Source organism: Archocentrus centrarchus, chromosome 24 (genome assembly GCF_007364275.1).
Source record: "Archocentrus centrarchus isolate MPI-CPG fArcCen1 chromosome 24, fArcCen1, whole genome shotgun sequence".
Lineage (NCBI taxonomy): Eukaryota > Metazoa > Chordata > Actinopteri > Cichliformes > Cichlidae > Archocentrus > Archocentrus centrarchus.
Window position 1 is genome coordinate 2,747,318 of NC_044369.1, and position 24,248 is coordinate 2,771,565.

Here is a 24,248-nt window from a genome sequence, read left to right on the forward strand (position 1 = left end):
AGCATAATTCATTGTGCTGCTCCTTAGAGTGAAGGAATGCAGCCAGTGCAGACCTGCTCGTGTGCATTCCTGCATGAACCATACGTGGGGAGAATGCTAGTCGTCTGAAAAGCTGACTTGAAGAGGAAGTGAGCCTCAGCAGAGGTTACTACGAAGTGCAAATAAACATCAGAGATAAAAACAAAAGAAGAAGCAGAGTGAAACAGAAAATGGCTGCAGTGAACAGGTTTAACTGCTTTTAACACTGTTTCACTCACTGCAGGAGTTAAAGAAAAAAAAGAAGGTCAGACAAACAATACCGGTTGTTTTTGACACTTCACAGCTGCAATATTATCAACAACTGTCTGCAGAGCTCTGTGTAGGACCAATGTGCAATGATGTGAGAGAAAAGGTGTGTGGCAGTTTAGGAGCAGTAATTATCATTGTTGGAAAGTCTAAAAAACAGAAATCAAGTGGAGAAATTAAACATTACTACTGATCATTTATAATGTTCCAATAAGGTTTATGACCATAAACTTAATAAATGATAGTAGTTTCCTCAGCTCTGGAAAGTGAAGCCATTGCTGAAGTGCCTTAAACCTGCATTCCTGCTAATGGCCAGCAGGGGGCAAAAAGAATTCTACACTATTATGCAAAAAGTGTTCCCTCACCATCCAAATCAGGGATCCTCAACTCCAGGCCTCGAGGGCCGGTGTCCTGCAGGTTTTAGATGTGTCCCTGATCCAACACGCCTGAATCAAATGGCTGAATTACCTCCTCAGTATGCAGTCAAGTTCTCCAGAGTCCTGCTAATGACTTCTATATTTGACTCAGGTGTGTTGAAGCAGAGACACATCTAAAACCTGCAGGACACCGGCCCTCGAGGCCTGGACTTTAGACCCCTGATCCAAATCATTGAATCGAGGTGTTCCAGTCACTTCCATGTCCACAGGTGTATAAACCAGCACCCAGGCATGCAGACTGCTTCTACAAACATCAGTGAAAGAATGGGTCGCTCTCAGGAGCTCAGTGTGGTACCATGATAGGATGATATCAATTTCTTCACTACTAAATATTCCACAGAGATGTTAGCAGTGATGGCATAGTTACCTTGAAAAGTAATCTGATTACTCCTTTAAAAACTAACTTAGTTACTTTACTGATTACTTAATTTTAGAAGTAACAAAGTTAGATTACAAGTTACTTTGTTATTTTCAACAGCTGCCACTGTTGTGCCAAACAGTGATTTCCTGTATTTAAATGGCTGTAAATGACTTGTTGACCCATAATCTGTGAAACGTGTGTCAAACACCTGATGTTCCTGCAATTCGAGCACATGGGTGTTGGAGGGCTGGTAAGCTGGAGGAGCACACTGAGACCTCCCATCTCAAAGCTTCACGCTCCCAACTTTGTGGGAGCAGTTTGGGGATGGCCCCTTCCTGTTCCAGCATGACTGCACATCAGTGCACAAAGCAGCTCCATAAAGACGTGGATGAGCCAGTTTGGTGTGGAAGCCTCACTGCATTATTGACTGTGTAAAATGTCACTTTGTCCATCCTAAACAGTAAGTTATTAGCCCTAAAACTGCCTTTTAATAACTGTAATGTAATCAGAACAGTAGTTTTCTTTAACTGTCCTCCTGCACGTTGGCCTATGTGACCCATGAGGACATCAGCCGGCTCGAAGCCTTCCAGGAGCAGACGGTGATCGCCGTCAAAGCTCCAGAGGAAACCAAGCTGGAGGTTCCTGCACCTACAGAGGTAAACGACCACAGACCGGGTCAGAGTCAGTTTTCAGGAGGAGCTGGTTTCTTCTTTTTCAAACCTGATGAGTGTGATTCAATTAAAGATTTCTAGACGTGCTCTGAAGAAGCTCAGTTTGTCATGTGTCGGTGCAGGAGAGCATCCAGGTCCATCTGAAGGGGGGGAGGGTCCCATCACGGTGAAGACGTGCGATATCGGGACAGGCGAAGCTGCGACTGCAGATCAGAGCGGCTGCTTTGTAACACTAGAGGAGAGCCGGATAAAGACGAGCACGCTGCACAAAGGTAACGCTGGAGCACAGAAGCAGAAAGCTGATGAGCATTGTTGTGATGATGCCCACGATTTCTGGCTGGGGTTTTAGGTTTAGTCAAGCCAGCTAACACAAACAAAGCCTGGATATGTTGAACCTGTTTGATTGTCCCTCTGATGATGGTGCAGGAACAAAAGTTGGAGGTCACTGAAGTTATTAGGATTCATAAGGAGGCCCTCCATTCCCCTCGTCAACGTCTGTAGCTTTAATAGCTGTCCATCCATAACTAGGAGCACAGTTCATGAAAAGGATCAGTGCTCTCAGAAGCATTAATTATGTAATACAAACTCTTTGTTAATAAATTGTTCTCTCTTTCTTTGAATCGTGCAGTTTCTTTTATGGGAAGCATAAAACTAAAGCTAAACTCAGCTGATGTTTATGTTCATGGTGCTGCTGTTGCTGTTGCAGAGTAGTGATGGATCGGTCATGAATGAGCCGGCTCTAAGAGCCAGCTCTTTAAAGTGAACAACAGGAGTGGGCTCCTGGTTGTGAGCCGTTTGTTTTTTCATTATTTATTTTTTTTTTTTTTTTTGTGGAAGCCGCACGTGATTGGTTAAGATGGGCGGCAGCATCTGGATATCTACACTGAGCAGGGAGGGGAGGGGCCACAGACACATCACACAGTGAGTACACAAACACCAGAGAAGGAGCGGTTCCTGCAAAGTTCGATTGGAGACAGAAAAGTGTTAGAGAAAGCTACGCTTTACATAGAGGAACGGCGGGGAAAATGAGTCATTTTAATGTGATAGAAAGGTGGAGTGTAGACTGCAAAGTAAAAATTTCATATCACGCAGGCTCCACAAACAACCTGCACAGGCGTGTACGAACTGTTCATCCATCAGTGCAATCAGAAGAACAAAATAGGGCAGGTCATATAAGGAAGGAGAAACATGATCACCTCCTCAAAGGCTCTTGATTTTTCTGATTGCCAATCTTTTGTTGTGTAATTTGTATTTGAAGCATTCTATTCTATGTTGAGTATATAAAGAAACATTTGATATAATGTATGTTTTTACATTAGTAATTCATTTTACACATTAAAAAAAAAAAAAAAAAACTCTGAGGAGCATCTTGGGAGCCGAAAGCCATGCCAAAAGAACCAGCTCTCAAAAAAGAGCCGGAATTCCCATCACTGTTGCAGAGTCCTGGAGTCCACAGAGCGCCACACCTGGCGACACCTGGCGGAGCCTCCACACCGGACGACAGATGGTATCAGCTGATCTCCAGCTCAGTGGCGGTTTCTGATATGGGCGACATGGGCAGCCGCCCAGGGCGGCATTTCATCTAGGGCGGCATGACCGCCCCCCTCCCCCCAACGCATTGCGATCGCCGCAGCAACGCCTACCGCACTGCTCCACTTGTGGGATAATGGGCGCCCTCTGCTTGCTGTGTATTGCATGTAGCTTTCTGCCATGGTCAGACAGGTTGTAACAGAAGAAAAAGGGCAGGCGGGGGATTCTCTCTCTGTCTCGCTGTCACTGCTTCACTCGATCGTCACACACACAGCGCTGCCCCGCCCCCTTCTCCTCTCAGCCTGGGGTGCGAGTCGAGTGAAGCAGTGATGGCGTGAGAGTGAGACTGTCAGCCGGGTTCATTCATTCATGCCTGTACAGTTTGGGCCTGGTTACAGCCAACAGTAACCGCTGAATTATAAATAAAGGCGACTTTTGCTGGCAGTCTCTCGCCAAACCTTTCATCCTCACGGACACTGCCATATCAAGATTAACGCGAAGTGTATGTCCTAATATTGAAAAGTTTTGCGAGATCTCGCAAAAGTAACTCAGGATCTCGCAAAACTTTTGCGAGATATGCAAAACTGACTCTTTTTTTTTTTTTTTTCCTCCCATGTTCCACAGAATGAATCTGTGCATCTAATAAAATTAGATGCACACAACTGATAGAACACAAAGCCAATTTCATTTATAATACTGTAAATATGGTCATTAAATCACAGTATTTGTGTGAACCCGAATCCTGATAAAAAAATAACACAAATACGAATCTAGACAGTTTGGACAAATGTTGGTGGATGGCGCAGTGTTGCCAGATTGGGCAGCTTGTGAACACATTGGGGTGGAATATTATATAGATATTTCTATATAATTATAAAATTATATAGATATATAATTTTACAATAAAAACTTCCTAAAAACCTACCAAATATGGTGAAAAGCAGCCAAAATTTTAACAAGTTACCCAAAGCTTGTATATTTAAATATATATCACACCTGGTGCTATTAACATGAGTTTCAGTGGAGGTTTTGTTGTGTTGGGCTGGCAACTGTCAGTCAGATCTGACAACCCTGGGGATGGGCGGTGGTGGTGGCGAATTGTGGCAGATGGAAAGGAAAAGGTCAAAGCCATCAGGTGCACAGTTTAGGAAAAAGAGAAAAGAAGAAGAGGAGAAACAAGCAAAGATAAAGGTAAGCAGAAGCTGTGTAATATTTCAGTTTCTTCCATGTTTTTTCAAATAAAAATTTAAAAGAAATTCTGAGTGTGCCTGTGATGGTGGGGGGACCTTCTGTTAAAGCCTGTCTGTCAGACCATGGCAGAAAGCTACATACACCACACAGCAGTCGCTCATTACCCCCCCAAGTGTAGTAGTGCGGCGATCGCTATTGTGTGTGTGTGTGGGGGGGCGCCGGCGGGGATGCTCGCCCAGGGCGCCAAACAGGCTAGGACCGCCACTGCTCCAGCTGATACCATCTGTCCTCAGGGGTCAGGATGTGAAAGCATTAACAGACTTGCTGCAGAGCGTCTGGTTTAAACGGTTTGATTGGAACGATCCAGAAATGAACTGTCTGCTCACGTGCAGCGAAAACTTAAACGATATTCAACTGAAATGCACCAAAATCATGAAATCTGAACTTATCGAACATTATTTATGGATCATTTAGCAACACTTTTCACCTAACGTTTTTATGTAACTGATGATCATGTGGATTAATGATGTTGATGAAGACAGTTTGATCAGGATGCTTGGACATTTATTTTTGTATGGGGGGGGGGTTAAGCTGCTGAGCCTCTATCATGCAGATGGGTGATGAGTTTCTGGAGGCCTCATAATACACATAACATAACAGTCATTTACTGACTTATTTGCTGTAAAATATTTTGCTCCTTTGTATGTTGGTATCACTCTTTGTGTTCTGATATATGAATGTTTTCATCTTGGTTTGAACTTTCTATCAGAACCAATAAAAGATGAACCTCAGAAGAAGCCTCATTCCTTTCACCAGCAGCTGAAGCAAAACTTAACTTATATATATACAACTTAAATATCTGAGTGATATAACTGTCTTGGGACCCCAGTTTACTCATTTTTAATCTTACATGCAAGGCAGTGAAAGTTGTACGAGTGAGGTCGCTACATGGCACTGAACAGGAGTGGCCCTCCAATCCCATTGTACATTCTGTATAATAACAATAAAGGCATTCTATTCTATTCACAACAGCACCACCCAGTGTACAGAAAATGTAACTGTGTTTTTATTTTTTCTCGGAATGTCATTTGCGTGAGGCAGCTCAGCTGATACAGAAAGTCCTCTGGCAGACACCCTTTTACTTCCTCTTGTGCTGTAAGTACTGTGTACCTGTGAGGCAAATTCATAAGAGAAAGCAGGTGTGAGCATTAACTGTATAAGGATCCCAAACACTATCACAGGTGTGCGGTTGCTTTTTTACCAAAGGCCATGAGGAGCCCGGATTATCCTCTGCTGTAGGGTAAGTGACAAACTTTTTTACTCGTCTTCTACCCTTTCATAATGGCATGTCTTAATAACCTCACTGTTATCATACCAAGTATGTGGAAGGAGCGTCGTACCAATTAAAATAGTTTAAGGACACATTGTTATTAAGTTGCAGATAATGAGGAAAATATATTCGGTTTTGTATAGTGTAATTCTGTTTTCAAAAGATTGCTGTCAAAAACTTTCACTTTCACTTTTAACTGTGACCTAGTTTTTTATTGTGTCACAGATACATTGCTGGCAATAGCGACACAAAGAACAGCAACAAGGTTAACTACTGCAGTTACAGCAGAATTTATTTCATATTTATATATTTATCTTATTATTTACTCATTTATTTACACGTGCATGCAACAGATACCATGGAAACAAAAGGAATTTCTTACATAACTCTCATCCCAGAATAATAGCCCGCATAAGGTGCAGACGACATTAGTCAGTCATTGTAAAGTTTCTAATTGACCACAGCAGACTGCAGCTAACTATGAACACATAAAATCATAACATTTGATCAGAAATAAAGGCCGTGAAGAACACACTGGTTGTGAGTTTGAGGCTCATGTGCAGCTCTGTGGCCTCACACACGTGTCGTTCGCAAAAGAGCCGCTCTAAGTGCCGATGCTTGGCAATGAATAATGATTGTTCCAGAAGAGCCTAATCCTACTGAATGAGGGTCCCCAATTTCTCATTAGCTCTGCTCACAAACCTGAAGACAAGGGCAAAACTGATGGGCACACTATGCAGCCAATCACATAGGGGGACATGGATTATACCATTACATTAAAGCAGAGGGGCGTGCGTGGGCCTAGGCAGGTACAGACAGCAAGACCGCGGGAGACAGCGGTGCAGAAACACGTGAATATGACGGATACACGTCAAAGAAGCAGCATTTGGCTGCAATTTAAGGAAATTGGAAACAGCAGAACAAAGTGCCGTGATTGCAAATTTAAAATTACAGTGAGAGCAGAACTTTCCATCCCTTGGTGCAGTTGGAGGACAGACGGCAAGCTAGGTCTCCATTCACTGACCCTGGTGAGTCTGCTCCCAGACCAACAACTGTCGCTGCATCCGCCGCCCTCCTCAAAACTGCAACTATAACCCATCCTACTGCAACACAAAGCAACATAAGTCAGTGTGTGTGTTTGTCCTGTGTTCCATTAAAAGTTTATTTAAAATGTTTTTTAAAAAAAACGTCCTTTTTTTTTTTTTTTTTTTAAACAGGACACAAAATAAAGCAGTTATAAAGTTTATCGTCAAACGACTGAAGGCAAAAGGGCTTCTCAGCACACAAACCATTCATTTATGCTTATTTAGGTTAAAATATGAGGCTACAAATGATGACAAGTAAAGAGCCGGCTCTTCTTTGGGAGCCGAGCCTAAAGAGCCGAACTTCCCATCACTAGCATGACTGAAGTGCCATCAGCACTGTGCCAAAAGAATTAAATGTGAATTAAAGCCCCTTTGACATGATGTATCAATGCTCCAATCTGATTTATTCAAATACAATATGATGGTGACTTTTTTCATCATGTAACTTTATTTAGTCTGTGCCTGACTTACTTTTTTCCTGGTCTCATCTTCAAGAATCTGTCTTTCCAGTATCTTAAAGGTCTTGGCTTCCAACCACTTGATTTTAATGTTAATGTGTTTGTGTTAAGGTGCCAGCTCTGTCATGGATGGGTGTGAGGACAAAGAGGAGAGACTCTGTCCCTCCAAAATAATCCTGTATGGAGAAGATGACAGTGAAACCAAAGCTCAGAGGTGAGAATTGAATCTCAGTTCGTGACTGTTTCTGTATGTCAGAGTTTAAGGTTAAATAAATGTATATGTGTTGAAGCCCTGAGAAACGACAGAGACCAGACTCTCCTGTTTCCAGCTGTGTGTCCATGAAGAGTGATGCATCAATGAAGCCTCCTCTAAATTTTAAAGGACATTCTTCTGAAACAAAGTAAGTCAGCATCATTTAATAACAAATAAGAGATCATTTATGTTCTCATTTCATACTACTTTGGATGCATGCTAACAGAAACAGGAAAGTATTTAAAATGCATTGCAAATTTAGCAGCTTCCCAAAGACTGTGTCTCACATAGTTGTGTTGTTGAAGCCCTGAACAGCAGGTGATATCAGACTTACTGTTCATAGCTGTGTGTGCTACCATGACAAAAAAATATATATTACACAAAGTTATCTCCATAAACAACAAAAGCATCAAACCTTCTGTTTCACTCTGGGCCGAATCCTGCCTCTCCCCTCAGCCCCAGCCGGTCTCAGCAGATGACCCCCCCCCCCCCCCGAGCCTGGTTCTGATGGAGGTTTCTTCCTGTTAAAGGGAGTTTTTCCTTCCCAGTGTCACCAAGTGCTGCTCATAGGGGGTCGTTTTGACTGTTGGGTTTTCTCTGTATTATTGTAGGGTCTTTACCCACAATACAAAGCGCCTTGAGGCGACTGTTTGTTGTGATTTGGTGCTATATAAATAAAATTGAGGTTGTGCAAATTTAAAACTTGACTGATAGATGTAGAATAGAATAGCATGCCTTTATTGTCATTATTCATAATGTACAATGAGATTGGAGATACCCCAGTGTCTGGCTCTCATTCAGTGCCTTAAAGTGTTTGTTGTGTGGAAACAGGATATGTGTTACATCCATTCAAACTCCAGATTAAAATAGCATAAATAGAGCTTTGTTATTTTATTATTGAGGTAAATAAAGAGGTTCTTTAACATAATATGAAGTTGTGATCCTGAAATCTGGTTTCTCTCAATAGCTTAGTGAAAGGTGTATGTGCCATTTAGGTCATAATTTTAAGATGTGAAAGGATACAAGTTTTAGTCCAGGCTCAGGTGAGAATGTAATTTGGAAATAACCTTCAATTTCCATGAGACTGTGGGGCTCACACATTTTTATTGTCATGTCTTATTTTGAAGCTCTGAGAAACAGGAAAGACCAGACTCTCCTGTGTCCAGCTGTGTGTCCATGAAGAGTGATGCATCCATGAAGCCTCCTCTAAATTTTAAAGGACATTCTTCTGAAGCAGAGTAAGTCAGCATCATTTAATAACAGCGTCTAAGAGATCATTTATGTTCTCATTTCATACTACTTTGGATGCATGGTAACAGAAACAGGAAAGTATGTAAATTAGCTGCTTTCTAAACTAGTCTGGGACCTCAGGTTTGTTTGTTCTCCCAGTGTCTGTGTGGGTCTCTCCAGCTATTATGGATGAGGTCATAATTTTAGGGTGCAAAGGAATTTATCTTTAAAGCGAGGTTCAGGTGAGAGTGTTGTTTGGATATAACCTTCTATTTCCATAAGACTGTGTTTCACACATTTTTGTTGTCATGTCTGATGTTGAAGCTCTGAGAAACGACAGAGACCAGACTCTCCTGTGTCCAGCTGTGTGTCCATGAAGAGTGATGCATCAATGAAACCTCCTCTAAATTTTAAAGGACATTCTTCTAAAACAAAGTAAGTCTGCATCATTTAATAACATTTAACTGTTAGATATCCCACTGTCCAGCTCTCATTTCCTGCTTTGAAGTCAATTTGGAAACATGCCACATATTAGCATCTAATCAAACTCCAACTAAATATACCACAGTGAGAAATAAAGGGCTTTATTCTTGAAGTAAATACAGAGTTTCTTTAACAATGTGTGAAACACTGATCCTGAACACGAGTCCCTGTCAATACTCAGTGGAAGGTACATCTGCCACTGAGGCCTTAATTTCAAGATGCAAAATCATATTTAAATCCAGGCTCAGGTGAAAATGTTGTTTGGACACAACCTGCAATTTCTACAAGACTTCAGGGCTCACACATTTTTGTGTTTAATGTTTATGTTGAAGCTCTGAGAAACGAGAGAGAGCAGACTGTCCTGTGTCCAGCTGGGTGTCCATGAGGAGTGATGCATCAATGTACCAGCCTCTTAATTTTAAAGGACATTCTTCTGAAACAGAGTAAGTCAGCATCATTTATTTATTAGATGCCTGTTATGGAATCATAATGACATTTATATTTTCTCTCCAGAGTTCAGGAGAGTGTTCAGGTCCCCAGTGGTCATTCTTCTCTGGACTCTATATTTATGGTGCGTATATATGCAAACCCAGCTGCTAATTAAAATACTGGTTAAATACTTAAATGGTCCTATGGAGCAACACACATTGTGTCACAGAGTGCTGCACACTTTGACGCAATCAACATCTCAGGACACACACTGTCCACAAACAGCCAGAAGTAGATCTGGACTCAGCAGTGTGTGTGTGTGTGTGTGTGTGTGTGTGTGTGTGTGTGTGTGTGTGTGTGTGTTAAAATGTTTCCTGTTGTCTTTAGCAGACTTCACCCTCTGTGCTTTCAGTCATTTGATCTGTTTACATGGTGAGCTTCATGCAAAGTGATGTGATGCATATTTTTCTCTTTCAGCTGATTGAGGAGAACATTTTCAGTGTTGTGAAGACTGAGCTGAAGAAGTTCCAGCATCTTCTGAGTTTAGATCAGGAGTCCTTCAAGAACCAAAGACGGGATGAGGAGGTGGACAGTGAGGAGAACGAGCAGAAGAGGAGCATCAGAGAGGCACTCCTGAAGTTCACCCTGCACTGCATGAGGACAATAAAACAGGAAGATCTGGCTGACCTTCTGCAGAGCAGTAAGAGGATTTTAACAGCTTTTATATGAGATTTACTAATTTATTAAAAAAATGTTCTTTAGCAGTAAGTTGACTATAACATGATAGAATTGGGTTTTTATGCTTGTAAAATTTCCTCTAGCTAAACTTTATTAATGTCATTTGTGTTCAGGATCTTTTTCTGGAATCTGCCAACAAAAAGTCAAATCAAACCTAAAGAAAAGGTTCCAGTGTGTGTTTGAGGGCATCGCTAAAGCAGGAAACCCCACCCTTCTGGATCAGATCTACACAGAGCTCTACATCACAGAGGGAGGGGCCGGAGGGGTCAATGATGAACATGAGGTCATACAGATTGAATCAACATCCAGGAAACCAGCAGATCTCAACAAACCTATCAAGTGTGAAAACATCTTCAAATCCTCATCCAGCAGTGATCAACCAATCAGAACAGTGCTGACAAAGGGAGTTGCTGGCATTGGGAAAACAGTCTTAACTCAGAAGTTCAGTCTGGACTGGGCTGAAGACAAAGCCAACCAGGACATCCAGTTCATATTTCCATTCACTTTCAGAGAGCTGAATGTGCTGAAAGAGGAAAAGTTCAGCTTGGTGGAACTTGTTCATCACTTCTTCACGGAAACCAAAGAAGCAGGAATCTGCAGCTTTGAAGACTTCCAGGTTGTGTTGATCTTTGATGGTCTGGACGAGTGTCGACTTCCTCTGGACTTCCACAACACCGAGATCCTGACTGATGTTACAGAGTCCACCTCAGTGGATGTGCTGCTGATAAACCTCATCAGGGGGAACCTGCTTCCCTCTGCTCACATCTGGATAACCACACGGCCTGCAGCAGCCAATCAGATCCCTGCTCGGTGTGTTGACATGGTGACAGAGGTCAGAGGGTTCACTGACCCACAGAAGGAGGAGTACTTCAGGAAGAGATTCAGAGATGAGGAGCAGGTCAGCAGGATCATCCGTGACGTAACAAAATCTCGAAGCATCCACATCATGTGTCACATCCCAGTCTTCTGCTGGATCACTGCTACAGTTCTGGAGGATGTGCTGAAGACCAGAGAGGGAGGAGAGCTTCCCAAGACCCTGACTGAGATGTACATCCAATTCCTGGTGGTGCAGACCAAAGTCAAGAACATCAAATATGATGGAGGATCTGAGACAGATCCACACTGGAGTCCAGAGAGCAGGAAGATGATTGAGTCTCTGGGAAAACTGGCTTTTTATCAGCTGCAGAAAGGAAACCTGATCTTCTATGAATCAGACCTGACAGAGAGCGGCATCGATGTCAAAACAGCCTCAGTGTACTCAGGAGTAGTTACACAGATCTTTAAAGAGGAGAGAGGGCTGTACCAGGACAAGGTGTTCTGCTTCATCCATCTGAGTGTTCAGGAGTTTCTGGCTGCTCTTTATGTTCATCTGACCTTCATAAATTCTGGTGTTAATCTGCTGGAAGAACAACAAACATCCTCACTTAAAAACAAACATCTGGAACATCTTCACCAGTGTGCTGTGGACAAATCCTTAAGAAGTCCAAATGGACACCTGGATTTGTTTCTACGCTTTCTCCTGGGACTTTCAGCTCACACCAGTCCTTTATTTTACCAAGTTAAAGAGAAGAAAATCAGATCAGAGACCAATAAAAAAACAGTAAAGTACATCAAGAAAAAGGTCAATGAGGATTTTCACAAAGAGAGAAACACAAATTTGTTCTACTGTCTAAATGAGCTGAAGGATTATTCTCTAATAGAGGAGATCCAACAGTACCAGACTTCAGAAGGACTCATGAGAAAGAATCTCTCCCCTGCTCAGTGGTCGGCTCTGGCCTTTATAATGTTATCATCAGAAGAAAATCTGGATGTGTTTGACCTGAAGATGTTTTCTGATTCTGAAGACGTGTTTCTCAGGATGCTGCCAGCTGTCAAAGTCTCCAAAAGAGCTCTGTAAGTGAAAAAATCTACACAGTAATATCAGACATGAGTCTATGCTCTGCTTCCATTACAAAAGAAAAAGAAAAAGAAAGGTTCCGCACACCAACCAGAGTTATACAACCACGTGAGGTAAACTAAATAAAGAAATATTTTTTGTGAAATTCTATATAAATAAACATGAAGATAACCGGTAGGGATGCGCCTATCCGATATTCAGTATCGGTATCGGTCCGATACTGGCCTAAATTACTGGATCGGATATCGGAAAGAAATAAAAAAATGTAATCCGATACATTAAATAATGTTTCGCTCACATTAGCTGCATTACAGGGCTCAGTTGTCTTCTTCTTCTTGTGGGTTTGCGGTTGACCAACCAGCTTAGAGCTGCATTATCGCCACCTACTGGAATGGAGTGGGGATCAGGAGTTAGAAAACAACCCCCTCAGATCCTCCGTCGCGACAGATTCCCTTTGACACTGAGCGATCATCGCTGACATGCCGCTCTCTGCCTTGTTTGTGTGTTGTGCTCGCTGTGCTGAGAATCAGCTGTTATTTTTTTCTCTTCTTCAGCTCCCGGACATACTGCTAGCGAGCGCAGCTATTAGCACTGGTGACCGTCCGGTACCGGAAGAACCCCTTCCCCGTCAAAATATTTTTTATACTTTAATCCCTGATTTGTGACTAAATATAGACCTGCAGTAGAAACGTATTTAGGAGAATGCTTGTAAATATAAAGCATTACAAGATTGCGCTCACGCAGCCCCTAGTTTTCACGTGAACACTGATGACGCAACAGCAGCAGTCAGCTGATTTACGAGCAGTCTGTCTGCACAAGCGGAAAGAGGCGGAGCCGGCGAGCTCAGATGGAGCAGAAGGAAATGTTTTTCTAGTGTACAAAAGAAGCCTTTTCGTCCCTGTAACCTCCAGTAAACCTTTACTGGGAAACAGCTGGAGGGCCTTCATCAACCACCTGATCAGTAAGTGAAGAAAAGAGAACTTTGTAGCTGCTCCATCCACCCTGTTTGTTTCACACAGGGAAAAACTGCAGTACGGAAGTTAAAATATGCAGATGAACTGTTAATATGAAAAAAAGTATTTCTTATCCAGTTACTTGGGTAATCAATATAAATAGAATACACAATTGCTAAAATAATCGATAGTTGCAGCTCTAATGAAATTTGCAACATGCCATAAGCATCACCTTCTCACACAGAAGCAACAGGATTCAGGTGATAGTTATTGTTGTAACTAAGTAAAGTTTATTTATATAGCATTTTTCACAGACAGAAAAGCGCTGTACAATAATTAAAACACAATACCAAACCCCATCCCCAGAAAACACTATGTTAAAAACATAACATTACCATATTAAAAGAAAAAGAATACAAATAAAGTCAGAAACCAGAAAACCTGGTTAAACAGAAAAGTTTTCAACTATTTTTTAAATGACGCCACAGAGTCAGCTAAATGGAGCTGGAGTGGTGAACAGTTCCAGAGCTTTGGTGCCACTGCCTAAAAAAGCTCTGTCCACCCTGGTCTTTAGTCTTGTATGTGGGACAACTAAAAGACTTGTTGTTGTTGTGTGAGAGACTGTTGACTTCTTTTTTTTTTTCTTTTTTTTTTTTAATGCTTTAAATGCCTGGATCAATTTTAAATATCGGATTTATATCGGTATTGGCCCATATCCAAATGTAAAATATCGGTATCGGTATCGGACATAAAAAAGTGGTATCGTGCCATCCCTAATAACCGGTAGAGATAACTGTAAACTGTAATCACTATTAACAAAGAATTGGCATTGTTACACCAGTAGTCTCAGAGCAAAGTGCTCTCTTGGGTTGATATGGTACTATGAGGTCTTTGAGATAAGATGGGGCCTGATTATTCAAGACCTTGTATGTGAGGAGAAGGATTTTATATTCTATTCTAAGAGAAGCCAATATGGGAGAAATCTGCTCTCTCGAATGCTCATTTAGGTCTAGCAGAACATGTACAGAGTCCATTGTCAGAGGCCATAAGAAGACCACTGAATATCCCTTTATAATACTATGGATTGCTGTGAAAACTCTGGAAAGCTGTCACAGAAATAAACTCCTTTTTTTTTCTCCTTCCACACTAAAAAGTGTAATGTAAAAATTAAGTCTCAAAGTACACCATGAACATGTATATGCACATATTAGCTTGAAATTAGCGCTTTGCCCGAGGATGTTATATTGCTTGGTAGAACAGCTTGAGTCTGATTCAAGTGAAAAGCAGACACACACATACACACCCTCCTGCTTTTGATGAATCTATCAAGCACCACTATTTCAGTTTGAAAACTATGGCGAGCTAATAAAAGAAAAACTCAGGCCCACTAAAAATCTATACAAGAAAAAAAACTGCAGTGAGGTTCTTAATGATTCTGTATTACTTTCAATTATTCTTCAGTTATTGTTAATTTTCCTCAGATAAATATCCAAATGATATACGTGGTGAGTCAGCAACATGCTGTTCTGTGTTTGTCAGACGTGTTCATTGACCGAAAAGAAAACGTTCAAACATGCTTCTGGAGCTGCATTTACCACCGTAGTTCTGTTTAGTTTCACTTATTTTACAAAGCAGTCTTTCTTGTTTCAGTTTATTTGATACAGCCCAGAAATGTTTAGTTTTTGTTTATCTTTTATAGTTTCTCTAAAGAATTATATTATAGGCTACCATAATTACCGTATTTTTTGGACCATAAGGTGCACCGCATTATAAGGCGTACTTTCAATGAACGGGTCTATTTTCACACATAAGGCGCACCGGGTTATAAGGCGCATGATAAAACATATGTAGAGCGAAAAAAAAGCGTCAGTAAGTCGAACTTTATTCAACTCATTCACAATAACTCAGAATGTTGTTCAGTTGTAACAAATACAGAAAAATACCCTCACATTTTAAATCCTTCATCTTCCACAAATCCATCAAATTCCTCATCTTCAGTGTCTGAGTTGAACACTTCGGCATCAAGCATGTCGGGTTCCCTCTCGTCATTATCTGAGTCAGTCTCATTGTTACTGGGTTTTTTTTGGTTGCGGCACACAGCAACCATTTAATTGTTAATAAAAGGGCAACTTTTGCTGGCAGTCTCTTGCATCGTCTTCAACATCTTAACAGATGCTGCAATTTATTCTTTATTAATGAGGGTAAGAACAAGTCATTTTTTCATTTTATATATAAGCCCTTCATAAATCCTGTGCACCAGTATATTTACCGATATAAGCAAAGAAAAATATTTTTAAAAAAAAGGAAATCCCTTTTTGACTCAACAACAGAAACCTGAAAACTCCGCTGTCACCGTGTTTTGTGTACATACAGTGCTCGTACTGTGTCCCGTCATACGCTGTGTTATTGCCTGGACCTCTCTTTGGCGCAGAGGAGAACAGCACACACACCCCCGGGCCTCGATTTGACCTTTAGCAACTTTTGAGACAGTCGACAGCGAGTTTTGTTACACAAAAGTTGGCAACAGCGCCGGCCGCCGATCGCCACATTACGCACAAATATACGGGGAAGCATAGATGGAAATAGGCCTGGAACATGTAGAATAAATCCATCATCGTTTTCTGCAGTTTACTGCGTATGGTTTCTATTTTTGGAACAATGCTTTCACTTCTTGTTGAATTTATCTCAGGCGGCTTTGGCTGCTTTCCACACCTGCTGTGCTGCACTCGCAGCTTGTTCCTGTCTAATATCGTCAGTAGAGTTATTTTGTGAATTGATGATGGACTATTTTACAGAATTCAATGAGGCCTTTGAACTGATTTGCCAGACTGGAGGAAATATTGCTACAGACCACGCAATGGTGCAGTGGTGTGGATTCTTCGGCCATCGGCGGTCAGACGGCAGCGCTCTATTTGAAAAGTGTACGCTGGGTGTTACCCCCCTCCCCCGTTGTACGCTTACGCTCTGGAAAATGTCGATATTTATTAAATGTCCCTTACCAAAATCGCACTAAAACATTTCGACAGATTTTTGTGCACAGTGTACCACATAAAATTGTTTCAAGGTCAGTGAGCACAACAAGAATTCATACATAAGGCGCACCAGATTATAAGGCGCACTGCCAATTTTTGAGGAAATTTAAGGATTTTCAGTGCATCTCATAGCCCGAAAAATACGGTACTTAAGAGATCAACCCGAAATGAAGTAGAGATGCTGTGAATGTCAATGAAAAAATGTAAAATGCGGAAAATATATATAAAAACAATGCAGTGATTTGCAAATCTCACAAACCCATGCTTTATTCACTGTTTAAATTGAGACATTTTACTGTCTCATGAAAAATCTTAAATCATTTTTCAAGCTCCAGAAACTCATTTTGAATTTGGTGGCTGAAACACATCTAAAAAACACTTGAAATACCTCCATATTTCCCCACTGTGTTGCATCCCCTTTTCTTTAAAACAACAGTCTGTAAATGTCTCGGAACTGAGGAGAGAAGCTGCTGGGGAGAGACAGCAACATGTCTTAAAAAATTGGGATTGGGCAGCTGAAGTTTGAAAAAGTGGTATTAAAACAAACAAACAAACAAACAAACAAAAAACCCAGTTCTAGGAACATTTTGCAATTAATCAGGTTAATTGGCTAAAGGTCAGCACCATGATTGGGTATAACACAATACATAATACCACAAAACGATTCTGACAATCTGGAGGCACAAGGGGCAAGGCCAAAAATCAGTAATGGATGCCAGTGATCTTTGGTTCCCTCAGGCAGCGCTGCATTGAAACAGGACTGCTTCTGTCATGGGCTCAGGAACACTTTCAGAAATCACTGTGCCATCCACATAAGCACATTAAATCTCTGTCATGCAAAGAAAAAGCCACATGTGAATATGATCTTGAAACACCATAGTCTTCTCTGGACCAAAATTCAATCAAAATGGGCAAAGTGGAAAACTGTTCTCATCATCCTGCTTGTTATCAGCAGTCATTTCAAAAGTCTGCATGATATAAAAGTGCATTGTGCCCATGGAATTGGCAGCTGGAATATCTGGAAAGGTTCCATCAATGCTGAATATTATATACAGGTTTTAGAGCAGCATATGCTCCCATCCAGATGACGTCATCTTCAGGGAATGCCTTGAATATTTGATCAAGATAATGCTAAGCTGCATTTTGAATCTATTCCAACAGCATGGCTTCATAATAGAAGAGTCCAGATGCTGAACTGGCCTTTGACCAACTGAAAACATTTGGAGCATCAGGAAACCAAAAGTCTGTCAAAGATACAAAACTCTTGAACAGCTAGAATCCTCTATTAGACAAAAACAGGACATTCTGCTCCCCAAAGTCCAGCAGCTTCTCTCCTCAGTTCCCAGACATTTTACAGACACTGTGAAGAAGAGGGGATGCTTCACAGTGGGAAACGAGGCCCTGTCCTAAGATTTTTGAGATGTTACTGAAAATTTTAAATGAGTTGAGATTTTTCATGAGATAGTAAAATGCCATCCATCCATCCATCCATCCATCCATCCATCCATCCATCCATCCATCCATCCATCCATCCATCCATCCATCCATCAATCCATCCATCCATCCATCCATCCATCCATCCATCCATCCATCCTTCCTTCCTTCCTTCCTTCCTTCCTTCCTTCCTTCCTTCCTTCCTTCCTTCCGCTTACCCGGGGCTGGATCATGGGAGGGAGCAGTCCAAGTAGAGAAGCCCAGAACTCCCTCTTCCAAGCCAACTCCTCTAGCTCATCTTTTGGGACCCCAAGGCGTTCCCAGGCTAGCCAAGCAATATAATCTCTTCAATGTGTCCTGGTTCTTCCCCGGGGCCTCCTCCCAGTAGGACATGCCCTGAACACCTCACCAAGAGGTGCCCAGGAGACATCTTAGTCAGATTCCCGAACCACCTCCACTGGCTGCTTTCAATGTGGAGGAGCAGCAGCTCTACTTTGAGCCCTTCCCAAATGGCAGCACTCCTCACCTTATTTCTAAGGGAGAAGCCAGCCACTCTTCAGAGGAAGCTCAATTCTGTCGCTTGTATTTGGGATCTCATTCTTTTATTCACTACCCAAGGCTCGTGACCATAGGTGAGGGTGGGGACGTAGATTGACTGGTAAATCAAAAGCTTCGCTTTCACGCTCAGCTCCGTCCTTACCACAACAGACCAGTGCAGTGTCCACATCACTAAGATGCAGCTCCGATCTGTCTGTACACCTACAAATTGTCTCCAGAAAAATTATGAACAGAATAGGTGACAAAGGGCAGCCCTAGCAAAGTCCAACACCACAGAAACGATTCTGACATATTGCCAGCAATACGGACCAAGCTTTCACTGCGGTTGTACAGGGACTGATAGTTGGAGCACCCCCTCCGATCCCCCTTCTTAAAGACTGGGACGACCACTCTGGTCTGCCTATCCAGTGGCACCACCCCAGATCTCTGTGCGATAATGCAGAGGCATGTCAACCAAGACAGGCCTACACCTCCCAGAGCCTATAGGAACTCAGGGTGAATCTTGTCTACTCGAGTGGCCCTGCCACCAAGGTGTTGTTTAACCACCTCAGCAGTTCCTCACCCATGTGTGTTTATGTTGTTTAGCAGAATTGTTTTAAGGCCGCCAAAAGGTCTTTTTCCATGGCCTCACCAAAGTCCTCCCAAACCTGAATCTTTGCTTTGCTGGTACCCATCAGCTGCCTCCGAAGTCCCACCGGCTAACCAAGCTTGATAGGTCTCCTTCTAAAGCTTGATGGCTCTCTTCACCTACGATGACTGCTATCTAGTTCAGGGGTTACCACCACGACAGGCATCAACTCACTTGCAGCCACAGCTCTGAGCAGCGGCCTCACCAATTGAGGTATGGAACATGGCCCATTTGGACTCAGTGTCCTCAGCCTCACCTGGAATGCTGTCGAAGTTCTGCCAGAGGTGGGAGTTGAAGATCTTGCAGACTGGGGCCACTGCCAGGTGTTCCCAGCACACCCTCACAATATGTTTAGGTGCAACAGGTCAGTCCAGCATCCTCTCCCACCACCTGATCCAACTCACCACCAGGTGGTGATTAGTCTGCAGCTCAGCTTATGTTCTAACATGGTGTTTGTTATGGACAAACTGTGGTTTGCACAGAAGTACAATAACAAGACACCATTCAGGTTCAGATCAGACAGGCTGTTCCTCCCAGTCACGCTTGTCCAGTTCTTGCTGTCATTGCTCACATGAGCGTTGAAGTCTTCTAGTAAGACAATGGAGTCACTGGATGGAGCACCCTCGACCATTCCAGACAGCGCAATCAATTGTCAGGACCAATTCTCTGGCCTGAAGGTGCAGGGAATCAATCCTCTCATCTACCAGTGAAAACTCCAATGTACAGGCAGCGAGCTGAGGGGATACAAGAATACCCACCCCAGCTCGCTGCCTCTCAACGAGGACAACTCCAGACTGGAGTCCAGCCCGTCTCCAGGAGGCTGGTTCCAGAGCCCAGGCCATGCTTTGAAGTGAGCCCAACTATATCTAGCCAGTATCTCTCAACCTCATGCACTAGCTCAGGCTGCTTCCCCACCAGAAAGGTGACATTCCGTGTTCCGATAGCTAGTCTGGAAAGCTGGGTATTGGTCCGCAAGGGTCCCCGCCCTAGGCCACCAGCAAACACACATTGCACCCGACCCCTACGGTGCCTCCTGCCTGTGGTAGGCCTACAGGAGGCATGTCAGTTTAAACATTTGGTATGTTGGTATGATTTCTCTGTTCTACTGTGATGGTTTGAAGTATGGGTTTGTGATATTTGCAAATCACTGCATTTTATTTTACAGAGCATCCTAACTTTTTCATAATTGGGGTTGTATTTTATAATAGTAAACCAGAATTTAAATTCATAGAAATTACATTGTAAATTTTGGAAAATGACACCACGAGTAGCAGGTGGTATTATGTATTGTAATCATTTTATACAAAAAATCTTTAATGATAAAATTTAGTAAATATTTTCCTCATCATTTCCAGGCTGAATAACTGTAACCTGTCAGAGCAAAGCTGTGAAGCTCTGGCCTCAGTTCTCAGCACCCCGTCTTCTTGTCTGAGAGAGCTGGACCTCAGTAATAATGACCTACTGGATGCAGGAGTGGAGCTGCTTTCTCGTGGACTGGGGAGCCCCAACTGTACACTGGAAACTCTCAGGTCAGCTTTTCCTTTGCATTTGTAGAAATTATATTTATTATGAAATATGATTTTTTTAAAAGTCTTCCAAGTAACTGGTGTGGACAACTGCATTTAAATATGTTTTCACAGATAATTTCAAAGCAGAATAATGTACAACACTGTTTGAGACTGCGATTAGACACAGCAGTGTTTTTAAGTAAATGCTAACATCAACATTCAAACATGTTGTTTAGCAGCTATACTGTCCACATACACTCACTGGCCACTTCATTATGTGCACCTATTCAACTGCACATTAACGCAGATATCTCATCAGCCAATCACATAGAAGGAACTCAATGCATCTAGGTATGTAGACATGGTCAAGATGACCTGCTGAAGTTCACACTAAGAATCAAAATGGGGACAAAAGGCAATTTAAGTGACTTCAAAAGTAGCATGGTTGTTGGTGCCAGACAGTTTGGTCTGAGTCTGTCAGACCAAATTTTTAATTGGTCCATCAAGTATGTATTGAGTTGAGTTCCAATTCACAACAGAAAATTCTGACCTATCGGTGATTCTAGAAGAGCAGTCAGGCAATCACTGAAGTCTGTAGGATTAATGCTCTTCAACAAGTTAAAAGAATGATCTTCCACACGACTAAAACTACTGCTCTGGTTTCTGGTGCTTTGAAGCACTGTGTTATTTTACCAGTACTTGCAAGAGTAACCCAAGTCATCAATATGAGATTTTTAGCTTGGACCCCAGTGACCAATGAGCATAACACCAAAAATGTGAGAGACTGAATTTAAAGCAATTTCCAGTTATACTAATATTGTGTGTGTGTGTGTGTGTGTGTGTGTGTGTGTGTGTGTGTGTGTGTGTGTGTGTGTGTGTGTGTGTGTGTGTGTGTGTAGTCTGGCAGGCTGTCAGGTCACAGAGATGGGCTGTGGGTTTCTCACCTCTGCTCTGACCTCTAACCCCTCCCATTTGAAAGAACTGGACCTAAACTACAATCACCTGGGAGACTCAGGTGTCCAGATCCTGTCTGCTAGAAAAGAAGATCCACTCTGCAAACTGGACACACTCAGGTATAACCACACCTTTGTGCAGTTTACATTCCTCAGAAAGGAGGATGGACTCCCTTTAATTACAGAAATGTATCCATTTCCATAAACAAAGGAAAATTGTGGTTTTCTTCATCTTACAGGACGGATCATGGTGGGGAGCACAGACTGAGACCCGGCCTGAGAAAATGTGAGTGTGTGATTATTTTTATTCATAAAACAATTTGAAACACATTAAAGTTGTCATAGTGACACTTTGAAATAAAAAGAAATTAACTGATGGACTGCTGAATTATAAATAACTACATTTTGTGTCACATGTTTTCTTCATCAGATGCTTGTGAACTCACTCTGGACCAACACACAGTACACAGAAAGATTGTACTATCTGACAACAACAAAAGGGCCACAGTAGTCGAAACGAGGCAGTACTATCCCTCTACTCCAGAGAGATTTGATCACTGTCAGGTTCTGTGCACAGAGGCTCTGACTGATCGCTGTTACTGGGAGGTTGAGTGCACAGGAGGGATGCTCATTGGAGTGGCTTATAAAACAATCCAAAGAAAAGGAAAAACTGATGACCGCTGGTTTGGCTTGAACCCTCAGTCCTGGAGTCTTCATTACAGTAAAAACACTTACTCTGTCTGGCACAATAAGACAAAAATGAAACTTCCCTTCTCTGGCTCTGTTTCTGACAGAGTAGCAGTGTTTGTGGACGTACCTGCTGGGACAATCTCCTTCTACAAAATCTCCAATGACAAACACGTCTTACTCCATACCTTCCATGCAACTTTCACTGAATCGCTCCACCCTGGCTTTGGATTTGCACGCAACTCTTCTGTAACTCTGTGCAATCTGAATGAAAGAAAACCCAGTGGAGAAAAACCCAAGTTTGAGGAAGCTCTCTCATTTCCACTCGGATAAAATCATGATGATATTATTGTGTCACACTTTTACTGAGTGTGTTTTCCCTGGTCTCATAGTTTGGATATTTTCTTTAAAAAATCAAATTGTTAAATGATCTAACAGACTGATTTGTGAGCCACAGCTGTAACCAGCATCCCTGCATACCGGACACAGCGGTTGGCTGGTTTGATTTTACTTGATGACTCACAACTTTGCATGGTGTATGTGCTGACAAATGTGTGTTTTTGTTGTAACATTGAAAAGGGCTCTTTCCCCCATTAACCTAGGCCTATTCAAGTTTACACAAGCTAATATTTTTTTTTCTTTCTAAAAGTATCTCTATGCTCACCAGAAGCCCCCTTGTAAATGTATATGCACGCACAGAGATTGTAAAAGTACATAGAGTGTCCATGTGTGGACACCAACTTTGCTGTTACAAACACAGACTGGGTACTTCACTAATATTTTATAACAACCACAGGAGCCGCAACAACAGGCTGCTGCTTAGCAGGGCACCAGGAAAAAAAACAATGATATAATGAACTGTGTGATCAAACCTCCTGCCCATCATAGCTTCATCTATACAAATATAGAATAAAATAAAATGTTATATAGAAAACATTCTCCATACCAAGCAAGCATTCACACCTGTGGGCAATTTAGAATCACCAACTAACCTAACCCCACTGACCGCATGTCTTTGGACTATGGGAAGAAGCCAGAGTACTCGGAGAAAACCAGAATTCAGAACCAGACCTCTGGGACACCCTTCAAGCTCCAGATGGTGGATTTGAACTCAGGGCCTTCTAGCTGTGAGGTGACAGTGCTAACCACTGCCTATCCCAACTTGCTCTGTGGCATCGAGCTGGATTTGGCTCCCCCAAGACCCTGAACTGGATAAGCAGAAGAAGATGGATGGACTTTAAAACTGTAACTCCGACTGCTTTCTCTTGATCCAGATCCTGGATGGACTGCAGTGGATAATGGCATGAATGACAGTGAAGCACGAACAGAAGCAAAGAAACCAGAACAAAGAAACCCCAGCAGCCCCAATGACTTATTTATAGCACTCACCTCTGTACTGATGAAATGTTTTGAGGGACTCATCAAGACGTTCATCACCTCCTCACTGCCCACCACCCTCAACCCACTACAGTTTACATACCGTCCGGACAGAACCACAGATGATGCCATAACCTTCGTACTTCCTCCTCCTTCCTTTCCCATGTGGACACTGGCACAGGGAACTGTGTGAGAGTGCTGTTTGTAGATTACAGCACAGCATTCAACACCATAGTCCCTTCAGTCCCCTCCAGGCTGCTGAGCCTCTGTCATGCAGATGGGTGCAGAGTTTCTGGAGGCCTCATAATCTGGTCTGATGTCATTTCCGTGTCCAAATGTTCCTAAATAAACAGCAATGGCATAACCAATGACTGTTCACTGTTAAACATGATTGTAACATACCTTATCAACTGCAGCATTTCCGCTTCTCTTTCTCATCGGTAAAATGACAGCTGAGTGTGTTTTTTTTGAGTCGGATTGGTTAAAACAACCAGGGACACAGCATTGCAGCATATTGATCATGTGACAGTTTGGACCCAGAAATGGAATTCTACATTCAATTCAATTCAATTTTATTTATATAGCGCCAAATCACAACAAACAGTCGCCTCAAGGCGCTTTGTATTGTGGGTAAAGACCCTACAATAATACAGAGAAAACCCAACAGTCAGAACGACCCCCTATGAGCAGCACTTGGTGACAGTGGAAAGGAAAAACTCCCTTTAACAGGAAGAAACCTC

The 24,248-nt window shown here is 42.3% G+C and overlaps 1 protein-coding gene across 1 annotated transcript; it reads left to right on the forward strand.

Annotated features, from left to right (window-relative positions):
- The first annotated feature begins 9,848 nt into the window (after positions 1–9,848).
- LOC115773868 (protein NLRC3-like) lies at positions 9,849–23,835 on the forward strand. The gene is made up of 7 exons (XM_030720788.1): positions 9,849–9,885; positions 10,221–10,443; positions 10,595–12,374; positions 20,339–20,512; positions 21,391–21,564; positions 21,684–21,730; positions 21,875–23,835. The coding sequence occupies exons 1-7, from the start codon at positions 9,883–9,885 to the stop codon at positions 22,462–22,464; spliced, it is 2,991 nt and encodes a 996-aa protein (XP_030576648.1). The 5' UTR covers positions 9,849–9,882; the 3' UTR covers positions 22,465–23,835.
- The last annotated feature ends 413 nt before the right edge of the window (positions 23,836–24,248 follow it).

Excerpts from the sequence above, each read along its gene's own strand:
- LOC115773868 (XM_030720788.1), top strand. Across the intron at positions 12,375-20,338 it reads AAAGTCTCCAAAAGAGCTCT|GCTGAATAACTGTAACCTGT; the intron begins GTAAGTGAAAAA and ends CATCATTTCCAG. Across the intron at positions 21,731-21,874 it reads GAGACCCGGCCTGAGAAAAT|ATGCTTGTGAACTCACTCTG; the intron begins GTGAGTGTGTGA and ends TTTCTTCATCAG.